General features: G+C 37.5%; 1 protein-coding gene across 4 annotated transcripts in view; it reads left to right on the plus strand.

The window, feature by feature from the left end:
* Window positions 1–18,405, plus strand: part of ZFYVE16 (zinc finger FYVE-type containing 16) — a 55,211-nt gene that overhangs the window by 29,966 nt on the left and 6,840 nt on the right. For 3 of the 4 annotated variants that reach the window (XM_073344357.2, XM_073344355.2, XM_073344356.2), the window contains 7 exons: window positions 7,022–7,403; window positions 10,413–10,535; window positions 12,277–12,432; window positions 13,293–13,517; window positions 14,590–14,672; window positions 16,001–16,105; window positions 17,231–17,378. In XM_073344357.2, coding sequence (XP_073200458.2) covers window positions 7,022–7,403; window positions 10,413–10,535; window positions 12,277–12,432; window positions 13,293–13,517; window positions 14,590–14,672; window positions 16,001–16,105; window positions 17,231–17,378 — 1,222 coding nt within the window. The remainder of the gene's footprint in view (window positions 1–7,021; window positions 7,404–10,412; window positions 10,536–12,276; window positions 12,433–13,292; window positions 13,518–14,589; window positions 14,673–16,000; window positions 16,106–17,230; window positions 17,379–18,405) is intronic. The other variant, XM_073344358.2, reaches the window with a different exon arrangement.

Here is an 18,405-nt window from a genome sequence, read left to right on the forward strand (position 1 = left end):
AAGTTCCTATCTGCCTACGTCCCTTGACAATGAGACAGCAACCTCCTAAGTTACTTAGTTGTCCTTCAGATTTTTAAAACTAGTAAATCTTATCCCTTCCTTCCTCATTTTTATTCGTAGGTTGAGACACAAGTTTTCCTGCTTTTTCAACTCTCAGTAGATTTCTCAACATTGAATGAATTAGTCCAAATGAAAAAGATTCTTTCTATTCCTACTTCTGTCAAAAGCTGGTTTAGCACTTCAGCAAACTCTGGTTCCAGGTGCTCATTGACTTCCATCAGTTCTGTGGTGTGACTTCTTTAAAAACATCATCAGCAAACATGTCTGCTCGAATGGTTCACCTCCAGCCCTGAAACGTATCATGGTAGGTATGATTGATGCCTGATTATAAGATACCCAGGCCATAGCAGCATCTCCTTAAGGGGTTAGGCACCTACTCTAAGACTTTGGGTTGAAAATATTGGCAAGAAAATGAGGTGGAATAAATCCGTTTCTTCACTACCTGCAGTTTAACTTTGTCTTTGGGTATTGCTTTCTGCAATATCTTTTGAAGTTCTTTCCAAATTTCAACAGCATCAGTAATGCAGTAGCAATCTTTCTGCCGATTGTCCAAGGCTATGGTAATAGATTTAGTATATTCAGCATATCGTCTACATTTTGCTTTAGTCTGAAGTTGACTGCTTTCGTTGTGATAGTTCCATCTATTTTGTCACAAATTCCTTTACAATTTATCAGAATAGTCTAGTGCTTAATAAATAGCTCAAAAGAGTCAACCACTGAATTCCATCATACATCTTGAGGGAGAATTAGTTTGGATCCTTCAGCTCTATTCAGTAAAGCTGAAGCAAAGTGCGTTGTTATGGAAGTATCTTGCGGTTTCAACATTTTCCTTCATTCCTGGAGTTGTACTTAAGTCTTTGGCTAGAAGATCCATTAAATGAACACAGCTCCCATACATATATATATTTCAGGTTTTCTTCATCATCTTCTTCTAGATTTCTTCTCATCTTTGCTATATTTGAAGCATTGTCTGTGACAAAGCTATGCTCTTGACACTTTAATTCGTGGTCAGTTTGTTCCAGCTTTTACAGCTCTTTCTTTTAAATAGTCTGTTGTATGGGCACTTCCTGATGTATCAATTGTTTCTGTAAAATAGGCAATGCCATCTTCTTTTGTTCCACAAGCACACATTACTGGATCACTGTTTATATTGCTCCATCCATCAAGACTCAGATCAATGAATTTCCTCTCGATGTTTTCTGCACACTGATCAATTTCCTTCTCCTACACTATATCCAGCAACATCCCCAGCAACAATGTCTGTCCTGCTAGGTGGAGTGTAGTCTGGTCATAATGGCTGAGCCATGTCAGTGAAACGCTTGTTCTGAACAAGATGAAAGGAGAATTTGTTGCATAAATGAACCGAACAATCTAGAGCCTTGCTGGAATTTGTTGGTGCTGAATTTGTCCATGGTTGATGATAATGAAGAAAATGTTTCTTTTATTAACAGGTAATTTACTGTTTGACATATGTTTAGTTGCAGCACTGCTGGTGGTACCAGCAGATATTGCAGATGATGGATGTTTACATATATGAACATCCATCGTTATACATCAGATTTACTTTTAAACAGGAGATCCTCACCTTGAATGTCTGATTACATTGAGCAATAAAGAAATCATTCCAGAAGTCCAGCAGTAATAGTAAAAATTTAATTGATAAATACTCCCATAACAAACTAATAAACCAATTACATTTTGAACAGACACTTTGAAATTTGTAACTAAGTAATCTACCCAAAACACAAATTTATGACAATAATCTAAGTTTTCATTTACTAGCATATTAAGACATTGTAGGGAGTCCATAAGAATGGTATCAAAATAAGTTGACTAACCAGTCGATACATATTGCTCAGACATGTCCACATTGTCATCTTCGAAGTCATTGCCTTCTGAGGCGTATTTTTCATAGTGTTTCATTCTGTTAACCAGGCCTTGAATCTCTTTGTTGCACTGTTTACATTTGGCACATGTTCCTTTTTTATCCAGACCAGAGGTTCCTGAATTTCTTGAAAATATTCCCAAATAGTCTTTTTTACAATATGCAGCCATAACAGGTTTTTCCTCCAGTTCCCAGGTGTGTAAACACTAAAGGCTACACTTCAAAGAACGTCTCTTCTTCTCACAGTTTCTTGCTTTTATACTAGTGTTGCTCCTTTCTGGTTGCACACCTTACTCCTTCTCCTTTGTTAAATAACTACCCAAACCCTCAGAAAAACAAAAGAACTAACAACAATACAAGATTTCTGCTTATGTAATCTGCATGCCTTTTGCATTGCAGTATTTTGTTTGTTTAGAGACTGAGGGGGATTTCTGTTTGTGTATGCATGCAAGAAGACAGAGCAAGGCCATTTGCTTGAAGTGCTCAGAAGCAAGGTCAGTTAGTTACTGGGCAGATCAGTGTTTTTCCATGAGCTGGAGAGTAAGTTTCCATGGTGGGTACAGTCATAAATATTCATAATTTGAGAACTGAGCCAATCAGAGCTCAGGTAGGGAGAAACTATAAAATAGGAGTATGACACTAGGCCTAACTCAGTGGATGATCCTGATGAGATACATGACGATGATTCCTGGAGTCAGAGGTTGGGTCCCAGCACTTGTGATGACTTTGCCAGCCCCTGGGTCCCACACAGGATCAGGCTCTAAAGGTAGTATATTACATACTGGGCTATATTTATAAAGCTTGGCCTCAAAAGTTAGTTTTTCCCTGCTGCTTTCTCTGTATAGAAAAGCCAGTGTTATTGATAGAGGCTCATGGATTCAACATACTTACTTTTTATTTAATGTTTAAGAGATTATAATAAATTTAGGTCTTAACTAGGGCTGTTGATTTAATCGCAGTTAACTCTCGATTAACTCAAAAAAATTAATAGCAGTTTTAATTGCACTGTTAGACAATAGAATGCCCATTGAAATGTATTAAATATTTTTAGATGTTTTTCTCCATTTTCAAATATATTAATTTCAGTTACAACACTTTGTATTCTGTGTTGCATTACATTATTATTACAAATAGTTGCACTGTAGAAACAATAAACAAGAGAAATAGTATTTTTCAATTCACCTCATACAAATACCATAATGCAATCTTTTTATCGTGAAAGTGCTACTTACAAAGGTAGGTTGTTTTATTTTTGAGTGCAGTTATGTAAAAAAAAAAATGTAAAATTTTAGAGCCTGCAAGTCTACTCAGTCCGACCTCTTATTCAGCCAATCGTTAAGGGCATGGCTACACTTGCAGATGTAGAGCGCTTTGAGTTAAACCAGCCTTTGGAGAGCACAGTAGGGAAAGCGCTGCAGTCTGTCCACGCTGATAGCTTCAAGCACACTGGCATGGCCACATTAGCAGCTCTTGCAGTGGCCACAGACAGCAGTGCATTGTGGTAGCTATCCCAGCATGCAAGTGACTGCAATGTGCTTTTCAAATGGGACGGGTGGGGTGGAGTGTGACAGGGAGTGTGTTGTGTGTATGTGGGGGAGAGAGAGTGGGGTTTGGGGGGGCTGAGAGCATGTCAGCATGCTGTCTTGTAAGTTCAGACAGCAGCAGACCCCCCGCAAATCCCCCCCCCCCCCACAGCATTCCACGCGAATGGCTTGCTTTGTCTTGGAGCAGATAAGCAGCTGGCTGTCAGAAACGGAGCTTTCAAAGGGCATATCCGCATTCCTGCAGCGATTCAAAAACAATGACAAGAGTGGCCACTTGACTTAAGGGGATTATGGGACGTTTCTGGAGTAGATCAGAGTGCAGTAATGCAACACCTCGTCCACACTGGCGCTGCGGCGCTCCAGCGGGGGCGCAGCAAGTGTTATTCCACTCGCTGAGTTGGAGTACCAGCAGCTCTGTAGCCACAGAGTCAGAGAGCTCTCCGTGCCTTGCCGGTGTGGACGGGTAGTGAGCTAGTGCGCCCGGGGCTCCTTTATTGTGCTGTAACTCGCAAGTGTAGCCATGCCCTAAGACTAACAAGTTCGTTTACATTTACGGAAGGTAAAGCTGCTGGCTTATTTACGTCACCTGAAATTGAGAACAGGCATTCGCATGGTGCTTTTCTAGACGGCATTGCAAGATATTTACGTGTCAGATATACTAAAGATTCGTATGCCCCTTTATGCTTCAGCCACCATTCAGAGGACATGCTTCTATGCTGATGACACTTGTTAAAAAAAATGCATTAATTTAAATTTTGACTGAACTCCTTGGGGGAGAATAATATGTCTCCTGCTGTTTTACCTGCATTCTGCCATGTATTTCATGTTATAGCAGTCTCTGATGACCCAGCACGTAGTTCGTTTTAAGAACACTTTCACTGCAGATTTGACAAAGTACAAAGAAGGTACCAATGTGAGATTTCTAAAGATAGCTACAGCACTCGACCCAAAGTTTAAGAATCGCAAGTGCTTTCCAAAATCTCAGAGGGACGAGATGTGGAGCATGCTTTCAGAAGTCTGAAAAGAGCAACACTCTGATACAGAAACTACAGAAAGCAAACTACCAAAAAAAAATCAACCTTCTGCTGGTGGTATCTGACACAGATGATGAAAGTGAACATGCGTTGGTCTGCACTGCTTTGGATCGTTATTGAGCAGAACCCATCATCAACGTGGATGCGTGTCCTCTGGAATGGTGGTTGATACATGAAGGGACATGTGAATCTTTAGCGCATCTGGCATGTAAATATCTTGCGACATGGGCTACAACAGTACCATGCGAATGCTTGTTCTCACTTTCAGGTGACACTGTAAACAAGAAGCGGGCAGCATTATCTCCTGCAAATGTAGACAAACAAGTTTGTATGAGTCACTGGCTGAGCAAGAAGTAAGACTTACTGGACTTGTCGGCCCTAAAGTTTTTTACATTATTTTATTTTTGAATGCAGGTTTTTTTTTTACATAATTCTACATTTGTAAGTTCAACTTTCATGATAGAGATTGCATTACAGTACTTGTATGAGGTGAAATGAAAAATACTATTTTTGTTTTTTACAGCACAAATTTGTAATCAAAATAAATATAAAGTGGGCACTGTACAGTTTGTATTCTGTGTTGTAATTGAAATCAATGTATTTGAAAATGTAGAAAACATGCACAAATATTTAAATAAATGGAATTCTATTATAGTTTAACAGTAACTGATTTATTTTTTAAAATCACTTGACAGCCCTAGTCTAACATATGTTTTTTTTATTAAATTGAGCTTTAATCTTAAACAGGTTTATTTTTTAAAATAAATTATTATAATTGAATAACAATAAAAATCCAGGTTAAATAAAAAATCTGATTAATTTAAAAAAATGATTCAACTTTTTTTTTATCCACCCTGCTTTCTGGAAAGACGTTGGGTAGCTGTTCAGTTTTTATGTTGAAGTTGTACACGAAACCCCATTTAAACAAACCATGTGGATAAGAGTATGTGCAGTGTACTGTGTCTCCACTGAAACTTTAAAATTATGTAGTTAAATGTTATGTAGAAAATGTTATGACTCCAGTTCTTCTGCATAGCATTAAGGTAATTGGTTTTGGCTATGAGTGTTTCTATCTTAAAGTTCTGAAGTCTGTCTTTATTAACATGTTAACAGTAAAAGTTCCCATTTTATTTTTTCTTTTAAATGATCAGATAAAAAATTGCTTCTGTCTTTAAAAACTAACCTGGTTCTGCCAGGAGTTGCTTAATGCCCTGGTGCACCATGTCAGAATTGAAAATAATCTGTCTTTTCAATGTTCAAACTGAATAGAAAGGTGAGGGTGTTTTTTTGGAGGTAGGGGTGGTTGTATTTTGTATGGTGCTGGCATAGGGAGGAAGACAGTCTCTTGATTGTTCCTGCTGGGAGTGGGAAAGTCTAGCACCTTTCTCTCCCTTCCTGCCCTGCCTTATCATACCAACGCTTTTTTTCTTTTTAATTAAAAAGATGTTTTTATTACTTGCATTGAAGTTGTTGTGTCCCATTGAGCCAACTGTTTTACAAAGATGTGGTCTTTTCCAAAGATCTTATAGTTCAAGAAAGCAAGAGAGCAGGAGAGATGGCGGGAGAGGGATACAACTTATTGTATAAATTTGCAAATTTAAAATGTAGGGAAGCCAGTTATCCTCATCTGCTCACAAAAAAACAAGCCCTTAAAAAACTGAACACCAAAAAATTATTTTCTATGTGCGCATTCCTGGTACCCGTGCTTAAAACAAATGGCACTTCTGTCACAACCCAGTGCACACTGAGAAACTGTCAATTCCAGGAGAGCTGCATCAATGAAATGGAAAAAGAAGGGAGGAGGGAATGCCTGGGCTGATGGTGTGGGATTTTGGTTTTCCTTTAGTCATATGGGAAAAACTGAGATCCTTTTTGTGCTGCTTTGTATCGCCACACCCTGTCAGCTTTACATAATTCACTGAGGGGTCAACATAGATGTGACACTTAGAGTAGGAGTGAGCATTACTATTAAATGCTGGAGTAAGCTGCTATTAGTAAATCATGTGAAGATAACTGTCTGCAGATACTTCAGGTCCAAATTATGGCAAATTACAGTATTCAAGAGCCTTGCAAAATAAAGTCATACTGGTAACTCTGCCCAGTTGTTCACAGTCTACGTGGCTAGTAATGTAATCCTTGATTGTGTTGTGTCTACTGACTGTGTCATACTCTAAAATAGTAGATGCTCCATTTTTAGGTATTAATTACTATAGAACAGGTAAATATCAGACTAAATATTATACTAATTATTTTAGACTCAGACATATTTACCTGTTCCGTAACAGAGACCAATATGTATTAAAGATGCAAAAGTATTGTAATTTTCAGAGATGTGGCTTGCTTTCTGTTTTAGGAAAATATCCCCTAAAATGGTCTATGACTGTATATTCTCTTTGCTGGCTGCTTTTACATTTGAAACACTAATACAGGAGAATACTAGTGTTGTTCAGGGACAGTGAATAACAAATCTAATCAACAGTCTATTTTGTTTCTCATAGGTTGCAAGTCCGGCAGATGACATCTGTGTAACTGATACAAAACCAAAGGATGAAACTCCAGTTTCTGCAGGAACTGAGAAATTCCATTGTTCCTTACATGTTGCTCCAGATGATGATCAGTTGCCCACTGCAGTGCAAACTGAGATGTTGCATAGTCTTGACTCTCTAATTCCAGCTGCTGATGGATTACCTTTTATTACAAAAGTTGAGAAGTCTCCTAGCCTTGGAACAGTGAACCAAACTAATGATGATTCACCTGTTAGTCCTTCAGACTACAGAATGCTATGTGGTATTGAAAACTGTGTTAGCAAAGAGTTTAGCCTTATTCCTGATGATGATGGACTGCCACCTCTCTTACTTGCAACTGGAGAAAAAGGAAAAGGTAAAATTTTGGACTGGGGAATACTAATATTTACTGGAAGTAAGCTTTGTAAAATTATATGAACCTTTGTGTATCCACTGTGACATTGCAGAAGCCAAATTAACATTGTTTTGAAATGCACATTATTTTAGATCCAGCTTGGTATCTGAACTTGCATTTATATGAACTTGTATGTTATGAAAAAAAACATGAGCATAACCACAATGGTATCCATTAGTATTTGAGCCCAAGTATGTTTGCATGTGAAGTATACTACTGCATATAAGCTGCAGACCACATGTGGTGTTGAGGAGTTTTAGTACTATTTAGCAAGAACTCTTCCACTCTCAGTTGAACTCTAGTCTCATTATGCAGGTTCCTTTATTTGGCACACAGCAAAGTTACCCTGATATGATGGGACTCAAGCATAGGGAGTGGGTATAGGGTATACCATGCATCCAAAGTTACACAGCAGACCTCTTCCTTTATATAATATAATTATTTACACGTTACATTTACATTACATATTTTTGGATTGGACCAAGCCAATCCCTGTATAGCATGCACGGTTCATGCATGACAGGCTTCAGAGTAACAGCCGTGTTAGTCTGTGTCAAGGTTCCTCCCCCAGTCTGAACTCTAGGGTACAGATGTGGGGACCTGCATGAAAAACCTCCTGAGCTTATCTTTACCAGCTTAGGTCAAAACTTCCCCAAGGTACAAAATATTCCACCCATCGTCCTTGGATTGGCCGCTACCACCACCAAACTAATCCTGGTTACTGGGGAAGAGCTGTTTGGACGCGTCTTTCCCCCCAAAATACTTCCCAAAACCTTGCACCCCACTTTCTGGACAAGGTTTGGTAAAAAGCCTCACCAATTTGCCTAGGTGACTACAGACCCAGACCCTTGGATCTTAAGAACAATGAACAATCCTCCCAACACTTGCACCCCCCCTTTCCTGGGAAATGTTGGATAAAAAACCTCACCAATTTGCATAGGTGACCACAGACCCAAACCCTTGGATCTGAGAACAATGAAAAAGCATTCAGTTTTCTTACAAGAAGACTTTTAATAAAAATAGAAGTAAATAGAAATGAAGAAATCCCCCCTGTAAAATCAGGATGGTAGATATCTTACAGGGTAATTAGATTCAAAAACATAGAGAACCCCTCTAGGCAAAACCTTAAGTTACAAAAAAGATACACAGACAGAATTGGTTATTCTATTCAGCACAATTCTTTTCTCAGCCATTTAAAGAAATCATAATCTAACACATGCCTAGCTAGATTACTTACTAAAAGTTCTAAGACTCCATTCCTGGTCTATCCCCGGCAGAAAACAGTATAAAGACAGACACACAGACCCTTTGTTTCTCTCCCTCCTCCCAGCTTTTGAAAGTATCTTGTCTCCTCATTGGTCATTTTGGTCAGGTGCCAGCGAGGTTACCTTTAGCTTCTTAACCCTTTACAGGTGAGAGGAGCTTTCCCCTGGCCAGGAGGGATTTCAAAGGGGTTTGCCCTTCCCTTTATATTTATGACAGTCTGTATTCGCAAAAAGAAAAGGTGTACTTGTACCTTAGAGACTAACCAATTTATTTGAGCATAAGCTTTCGTGAGCTACAGCTCACTTCATCGGATGCATACTGTGGAAATTGCAGAAGACATTATATACACAGAGACCATGAAACAATACCTCCTCCCACCCCACTCTCCTGCTGGTAATAGCTTATCTAAAGTGATCACTCTCCTTACAATGTGTATGATAATCAAGGTGGGCCATTTCCAGCACAAATCCAGGTTTTCTTACCCCCCCCCACCTCCCCCCACACACAAACCCACTAAGCTATTAGCAGCAGGAGAGGGGTGGGAGGAGGTATTTTTTTCATGCTTTGTGTGTATATAAAAAGATCTTCTACACTTCCCACAGTATGCATCCGATGAAGTGAGCTGTAGCTCACGAAAGCTTATGCTCAAATAAATTGGTTAGTCTCTAAGGTTCATGCATGACTTACTCTATCTCACCTTATGTTCCAGGCTTATCTTATCCATTGTTATCTTGTCCATAAATGGTTTCCTGGATGTTGCCCCTTATCTTAGCTAGTACAGACATTCTGTTTCCAGACTGCTGATCCATTTACCTCTCTAATCCTATCTCCCAAGAAATGAGGCTTCACCCATGTTTAATCACTCATGTCAAGCCAGGCCTACATTTAGCAAGCTAATTGTGGCCCTGAAGCTCCTGGCAAGATACCAATATGTTTCATAGATTCATAGATATTAAGGTCAGAAGGGACCATTATGATCATCTAGTCTGACCTCTTGCACAAGGCAGGCCACAGAATCTTACCCACCCACTCCTGCGATAAACCTCTGACCTATGTCTGAGCTATTGAAGTCCTCAGATCATGGTTTAAAGACTTCAAGGAGCAGAGAATCCTCCAGCAAGTGACCTGTGCCCCATGTTACAGAGGAAGGCAAAAAAACTCCAGGGCCTCTTCCAATCTGCCCTGAAGGAAAATTCCTTATCCTCCCTAAATATGGTGATCAGCTGAACCCTGAGCATATGGGCAAGATTCACCAGCCAGATATCCAGGAAAGAATTCTCTGTAGTAACTCAGATCCCACCCCATCTAACATCCCATCACAGGCCATTGGGCCTATTTACCATGAATATTTAAATTTCAGTTCATTGCCAAAATCATGTTATCCCATCATACCATCTCCTCCATAAACTTATTGAGTTTAATCTTCATGTTCCTGGGTGCTGTATGTTATACGTGACTTCAGAACATACTGCTGTCTTTGCTTATGTGATATGGTCTAGTCATCTTTAAACAAAAGTGATGTCGCTATTCATTGGCTGCTGTATGTCTGCCTTAGGTTCAAGAGAATGTGTTTTTAGCAGTTTACTTAAGTAGAAAGATGGAAGTGTCAAGTACCATATTTCATACATTGTAGTTTGTAATGTGTTAGAGAAGAAATGGATATTGGGTGGTATATGGAATTAATCCACATGTTATCTTATTTAGATCCTCTGGTGGAAGAACACCCATCTCATCAGCAGGTCACCTTGCTTCTTGCAGAAGGAGGCCCTAATCCATTAACATTTATCCTAAATGCAAACCTCCTTGTGAATGTCAAGTTAGTATCTTGTAAGTAGGTAATGTACACTGTTTCCCTTTATTTACATATGTTCCATGGTTCATTATGTTTGAAATATGTAAACTCTTAATTCACTAATCTTGGTGGCTGAGCAGATAAAATTAAAACATTTTCACACTTGAGATATATGCTGCCTTATTTTATCCAATCTGTAAATTTAAGGTTTTTCAAGTAATTTTTTCAGTGTGCTTTTAAGCAACTTTTAACCCCTTTTGTAATTTATTTATGTGCCTACCTTGGTTGTAGGACAAGTGCAGGGCTGTATTCACCATAATATCTTTCATTAGGAAGGAATAAGAATACTCTTATAAGAATGTTTTTTCCCAGAAGTGCGTGCTGCATTTTTGATGCATACTGTACACAGATTTCATGCTTTATTTGTGTAAGGTGCTGTCTAATAGGGATTCTTTTATCTGTAGGTTTGAATATAAAGCTCTAGAGACCCTGCTGTGTAAACAATCAAAGAATACTTCTGTTCATTTTACAGCAACTTCAGATATCTGTTTAAAAGATTTGGGAGTTGTGATGGATAGTCAGCTGAACATGAGCGTCTAGTGTGGTGCTGTGGCCAAAAGAGCTAATGTGAACCTGGGTGTCTTGAATAGGAGTGGAGAGGTTATTTTACATCTGTATTTGGAGCTGGTGTAACTGTTGCTGGAATACTGCTCAGTTCCAGTGTCCACAATTCAAGAACAATGATAACTTGGAGAGGGATCAGAGAAGAGCCACAAGAATGATTAAGGGATTAGAAAGCATGCCTTACAGTGACTCTTGAGGAGCTCCATATATTTAGCTTAACAAAGAGAAAGTTCACGGGTGACTTAAAATACAGACTGTAAATACCTATGTACAGAACAAATTTTTAATAATATGGGCTTTCCAGTCTAGCATAAGAAGATATAACATGATCCAACGGCTGGAAGTTGAAGCTAGACAAATTCAGACTGGAAGTAAGGCAATTTTTAACAGTAAGGGTAATAAACCATTGGAACAACTTACCAAGGGTTGTGGTGGATTCTTTATCACTGACTATTTTTAAATCCAGATTGGATGTTTGTCTAAGAGAGATGCTCTAGGAATTATTTTGGGGAAGTTCTATGGCCTGTGTTACACAGGAGGTCAGACTAGATGATCACAATAGTCCCTTCTGGCCTTTGTTATTAAAATGACTGAGTTCTTGATGCCTTTTCATTAGTCACTTAAACAGACATAAGTGTGGCACCTGCATGTGCTGCAAACATGCAACATACTTGTTTATGCAAGAGGATATGATAAATGAAGGAGTATTACTTGTTTCGCTCAAAGATACAAGCCTGTGCCTGGGGTTCCATAGTAAAGTTTGCCTTTGCAATTAAAACTTTCTTTAATCAGCACCTTGATTCAGTTAGGTCGTTCAGAACCTGTATCCTGTCAGATTTTTCTTGATGCCCATTTAATGAACTGTCTGCTCCAGTGTTTCTCATTTATGGTGCTTCCCCCTGGGTCTCCAGACAATATGGCCTGAGAAGAGTGTCCCTATGAGAGTTAGTCTCTCTCCTGTGCTGTGGGTTATCCAGTGCTTTCTGAAATTTCAGTTTTAAAAAGAAAAACATTGTAGACAGCAATATTGCAGTGGTAGGAGTAAAGGGACAGAGGACCACAGATTATTAATTCCAATTTCTGGTATCTTTGATTCCAAGACTGAGTATCATGTAGATGAATTAAAAAAAAAATTTTTTTCTTATCACTAAGATTCTTCAGAAAAGTGCTGGTACTTCTCAACAAATGGATTACATGGCTTGGGTCAGGCAGAAATTATCATTATGTTGCTATGTTTGCCAAATGAAGATGCTGTTCCTAAAGAAATCTTCACATTGTTTGTTGACATATATAAGGATGCAGTGAAAGGTATGGAGTTTTAACTTGTAGCTTTAAGATTAGTGTCTTATTGTTGACTTTAACACAAACCAGGAAATAAATGGTGTTGCATTCTTAGAGGGTTCCTACTAATTTTGTTTGAAAGTTCTCAGTGCTCATAACTATTTCCTCAGATTCTGTCAAAGTGATGCAGGGGATTTTGTTGAGGAATGCGTCCTTTTTTTCGTATTAGTTCTCCTATAAACTGCCTCATTGCATTTTTGTCTTCACCTCTTTTTTTTTACTCTAATACTTTGGTATGATGGGTCATAGGTGTAAATCCTTTGAGCCCTGGTTCTAGAAGACAAGTGCTATACTGAATAGAGTTAAGCACCCGCTTAAATGTTTTCCTGTATTAGAGCTTAATTTGCAAAAGTTAACTAATTGTATGTAAATAGACTTGCCCAACAGAATTTTTGTTAAGTGTTAATTGTTTTGTAAATTAGTTTTATTAAAAAGATCTGTCTGAGTTGAAGGAAGTGTTTTGAAACTGGGTTCTATTGACTTTATAGTGATAGAATAAAATGCAATACCATGTCAATAGCACCAAAAGTCTGAGACAATATTTTTAGCACATTTGGCTTCTAAAAACGGCAATTTTTTAATGTGCACGTACTTCAATAATGAACTGTACAAAACTATAAAGGTCTGTATCCTGTTATCCTGAAAAGCTGCAATATGCACTCTGTTACTTTAAAAATGCACAAGGGAGATAGTGTTCACATAGTAATGGGTGGATTTCTTCCACGTACCAACATGTATAAGAATGCGTATTTAACATGTTTGGTTTTTATGGTGAAGATTTTAACTCTCCCTCTCCCTCTCTCCCCCCTCTCTTTCTCTCTCTCCAGGAAAATACATAGGAAACTTGGAAAATTTTACCTTTACTGAAAGCTTCCTTGGTAGCAAGGATCATGGAGGATTTCTGTTTGTTGCACCAACTTTTCAAAAACTTGACAATCTCCTGTTACCAAATAATCCTTTCCTTTGTGGCATTCTCATTCAAAAACTGGAAATACCATGGGCAAAGGTTTTTCCAATTCGCTTAATGTTGGGATTGGGAGCAGAATACGGGGGTGAGTTTTAACACGAAGTATGCATGTTATGGCCCAATCCTGTAAAGATGTATGCACATGTTTAACTTTATGCACTGTGAATGCTGTTGCCTTCAAAAATTAAATACAAGTGTGATTCTTCAAAGGCTTGGGCCTTAAATTTGTACTTTGTACATCAAACCTGTTTGTTTAAAACAAAACAAAAACAAAACAAAAAAAACTTTGTAAACACTGTGGTTCAAATTCTGTGCTGCTGGACACCTCTTGAAACACTATCAACTTAGTCTGGGTAGATGTGTGTAAATGGTAGGATTTGACCATAAAATATTGATTCTTCAAATTTTGTTTCAGGAGAAACATAAACTTTGCTAAACCAGCCTATGACACGGAATCTGAGTGTGCTGACAAAAGAGCTTAGATTGTGGATATGTACAATAGTATATTGAATCCTTTTTGAATGATCAGATTTAATATTTGTGAAGTGTTTTGAAAACAGAGCTTTATGATCTTATTAATGTAAACCTAATAGTAGTGTCTAATACATTATGGATTAAATTCCTCAGTTCCATATCAGTCATTAGTAATCAAGTTTCTCCATAAGGGGAAAAAAATTTCCATGTCAATTATTCCATGAAAATATGGCTTCTGGATGTTCAAAATGGGGTAGAAGGAGCCAAGTACACAAATCCCACTGATAATTAGTTGGGCATTTAATTGCTCTCAAACGTGTGGAAACTTATTGACCACCTTTCTCACAGTCTAAGTGGGGAATTGAATTCACTCCAGTTTACAGTCTGGCTGTTGCCACCGCAATGCAATTCTTCTGTGGCACTCTTCCTGCTTTTAGGGGCTGCTGTTCTTTCGCATTAGCTATGCAGGCATCTTGTGCTGCTGAATCAGAGTAAGCACAGACATGGTCTGTTTTCTGATGCTATTTCCCTGCAATGAATGCTGAAGTCTGTCATTTTACATAAGGTAAAGAATGAAAGGCTGCATTTGATTTTTTTTTTTTTTTAAAAAGTCACATTTTAATTGTGTTAGATTATTTTGTTTGATCTTTATGTGTAACAGTGTTCTTTTCTTCCTCTGAAAGCCTACCCAACTCCTGTAACAAGCATCAGATACCGAAAGCCTCTCTTTGGGGAGATAGGACACACAATCATGAATTTACTTGTTGTGAGTAAACAGTGTTTTACATAATTTTCCTTACCCTCCTAATTATACTTCAGATGAGTGTGAAGTTACCCTCACAATTTTGAAGTTGAACTATTTGTCTTTTAGCGAAAAATGTTGTAACGGTTTAATTTAGGTGTGAAGTGAACATTAGACTTCAGTCTATTCACACAATGAAATGCTCTATTAGAATAGTATTAAGTTGTGCCTTTCAGATTAGTTATTGATATTGAAATATACTAATATAACTTCAGCTTATTCATTTAAAATAAGTAGTTAATATTAATCAGCTTTTTCCAGTAAGAAAGCTTTAGGCAATGATCTGGTGACTGGCTCTGCTGACATCTAGGAGACTTGGGTTTGTAAGTGATCATAAAATTTTGCTCTTCAGGCTGTTGCAGCAGTAATGTCACATGATCCAAATTTAATTGCTTGCTACAGCATGCTGCCTTGATATATGATTTATTGCAAACAGCTCACCTGCACATTTTTAGAGAAATGTAAACAAGCTGGAGACTACAAACTACTTAAGAGTATGAGCATTCTCTAGTAAGGCAAGGTCATACTTGGTCTTGATCATAATTAAATCTTTTGTCCTCTGTAACAACACCTAACACTGGACTTTTATCCATTATGACTTTTTATCCATTTTATCCAAACTATATCTTGCAGGGTTAAAACTATTTAGAGTGCATGCCCAGAAGGGACAACAACTTTTTCAGTTGAATGGTGATAACTATTGCTGGCAAGATTTTTGGGTAGACCGTAATCTCTGTAGTTCAGGTGGTTGCTGGTTTTACCCTCTCTTTAACATAACCAAATTGGTTCAATTTGAAGCATGTTAAATTTCAGTTTCTTGGCCCAACGTAGAATTTTTCTGGAAAGCTGAAATAAGAACAAGTGTTTTGGGCAAAGTTCCCTTTTTAGTTTAGTTTAGTGTTTTGGGCAAAGTTCCCTTTGCTACCCCTTTTTTGGTTTGTTATAAATACTAGCTTTGTTTTAATCTGTTGGTTTTGACAAAATGTGGAGCCACTGACTAGCATGTTGAGATAATTAGATTACTTACTTTCTGTTACACTGCTCAATTAGACCATAGTTCCTATCCGGCAAGTCACTTAGCATGTTTCCCTCTCTGTAAAATCGAAATAAGAAGAATGCTTGCCTCTCAAGAGTGCCCTGAGGACAAAAAAATGTTGTTAGAATTATGAAGTACTTTATTTAAACAGTGTTAAAAGACATAAAAAATCTTTTTTTAGAAATGATGGTATGTCAGTGGTTAAAACTTTATGCTGCTTAAACAGTCAGTTAATAAAGTATTTTGTTTGTTACAGGACCTTAGAAATTATCAATATACCTTGCATACCATAGATAATTTATTTATTCATATGGAAATGGGTAAAAGCTGCATTAAAATCCCTCTGAGGAGATATGATGAAGTGAGTATAATTTTGTAGATCATACTAATTTATTCAGGAAATCTAATCCTTCCATTCTCCTCCTGTAATACCGCTGAAATCTTAAAGATGAGACGTTGACAAGAACACTGTGGGCCAATTTGAGTAGAAGCTGGAAAATGCAAGACACTGTATTACAGGGTGTTGTCTTTTCCAAATCTGAGAGGCCTATAATTGCTTTTGTTCACTATTCAGTGGACTAATTTTCCATTTCTTAAACTTGAATGTCTAATAAAAAAAACACCAAACACTTTTTCCCTACGGACTGACTCCTTGCTTTGGTGCTAATAAGTGAGCGATATTGCCTAGGTCATGCTGGGATGTTAAGCAGGAAGATTGGTGATTAGTATAGGTGCTAATTGGTAATAGAAATGAGGAGGAAAAAGATTTCACTGAAATTTCTTCCAAGGATGTTTAGGCCTTCAGCTTCTTCTACTGTGAAGTTTGTTCTAGTTTTAAAAGGTGGCTTTACAAAAGTGTAATTTTTTTATATATATATCAAAACAGTACCCAGATTTTTTTTTTTTTTTGCTAAAAGTTACTTCAAATCAGTTTTTGCAGATTTCAGTCTTCTCAGAATTCATACTGTTTTTTCACATTTACAGTAGATCTGCTTGGAACTATGATAGAGCAAGAGTTTTATTTGTTTCTGTTTTTAGGGACCCTATTAGGCTATGAAGCTTTAGGATCCTTCCAGGTTCTGCAAACTGCGTTGTCCTATAAATCAAAAATGAAGGTCTCTTGGGAGATGCTTAATATTTGGTAGTATACTTGGTCAGGGGGTACTCACTCAGATTGACTTTTCCCAGTCAGTAGAACTTTGAAGTTGTGGTCACAAGTTCATAGAAATTTACCCCAATAAGCTATTGCAAGTTCCATAAAAAAATCAGTTCCAAAAAAGAGATTTTAAAATGTAAATTATACTTCATCTTTTTATCGAGAGAGCTAATGCTCGCATATAGAGACAGTTATTTTCATAATACAGCATTTTACCTGAAAAATGCTACTTAGTTGTCACACAACCAGAGTCCACAGAGAATTCAACAAAACAGAGCAAGATTTTGTTGCAGAAATGTCAGTTTCTAAATGAACATTTTGTATTTGCAGGTAATGAAAGTAATACATTCTTCTAATGAGCATGTTATTAGCATTGGAGCCAGTTTTAGCACTGAAGCAGATTCTCACTTAGTTTGTGTACAGAGTGATGGAGTCTATCAGACACAAGCAAACAGTGCTACTGGCCACCCTAGGAGAGGTAAGTGGTTTATTATGTTTTTAGTGTTCTATCAAACCTCTGAAACTGGTGTGTGCACTCTAATGTTGTAGGTGATTACAAGGAACAAAAGGTGGTATATTCCTGTAGCTTGTGTGGGCAGATGATCCGCTATAGTACCGAATGCCTTAACTACAATATGAAGCAACTAAAGAATAATAAAAGCGTAGATGACATCTATGTATGACATTCAGCGGTTAGAAAAATACTTCAATTACATAAAGCATTGTTTGACAACCTCCACTTAACATTCCATTTACACTAAATTATTCAAATTTCACTCTAACTTTTGACCTGTTACTTGTCCCTTTTCCGAAGCTTTTTGTATTTGTATTAATTCAGCTTACATTTTGAAGGGGTGCTGTTGAATAGCTTCTGGTCCATTACTTTGACACTCTTAAAATTGCTATAAATTGTGGAATATCGTTCAGATTCTGGATGGCTACATATCTTTTACATCTGTCTAGTTACATCCTAGACTAGAGACTAATGAGAGGAATTAACAGTAGTTAAATTCTTGTTTGTATAGTGCTTTGAAAACAATCGGTGCCTAGCAAGCTCTCGCAAGTAGTCTGTAGTGACAAGGGGAAGATTTAATTGTGAAGTAAATGGGTTTTTACAGGTTTTAGTGCCATTTAAAAATGGATTAATTATTTTACTTAATAGAATGTTCCAGAAATTAAAACCTAATTTTAGAGGTAACTTCATTTATAAGCAAGAAACAAATTTTAGGTACTACATATTTTCTATTCTTTCACAGTTTTCTTCTTTGGTTTCTGTGCCTATATGACTGCCAGCATCCTGTTGGGATGCTGCATATCTTCCTAAAACTTAAAAAGTTAGCAAAATCAATACATTTTTCTAGTCCTGATTTCAAGGAATGAATTCTCTTGATGCTAACAAGAGCCACATCAGCACATCTTCCTATAACTGAGTAACTTTTATGCGCACTTTCAGTCTAGCATAATATTTAGCACTTGATGTATAGTGCTTTACACTTTCAAGATGA

This window comes from Lepidochelys kempii, chromosome 5 (genome assembly GCF_965140285.1).
Source record: "Lepidochelys kempii isolate rLepKem1 chromosome 5, rLepKem1.hap1, whole genome shotgun sequence".
Taxonomy (NCBI): Eukaryota; Metazoa; Chordata; order Testudines; family Cheloniidae; genus Lepidochelys; species Lepidochelys kempii.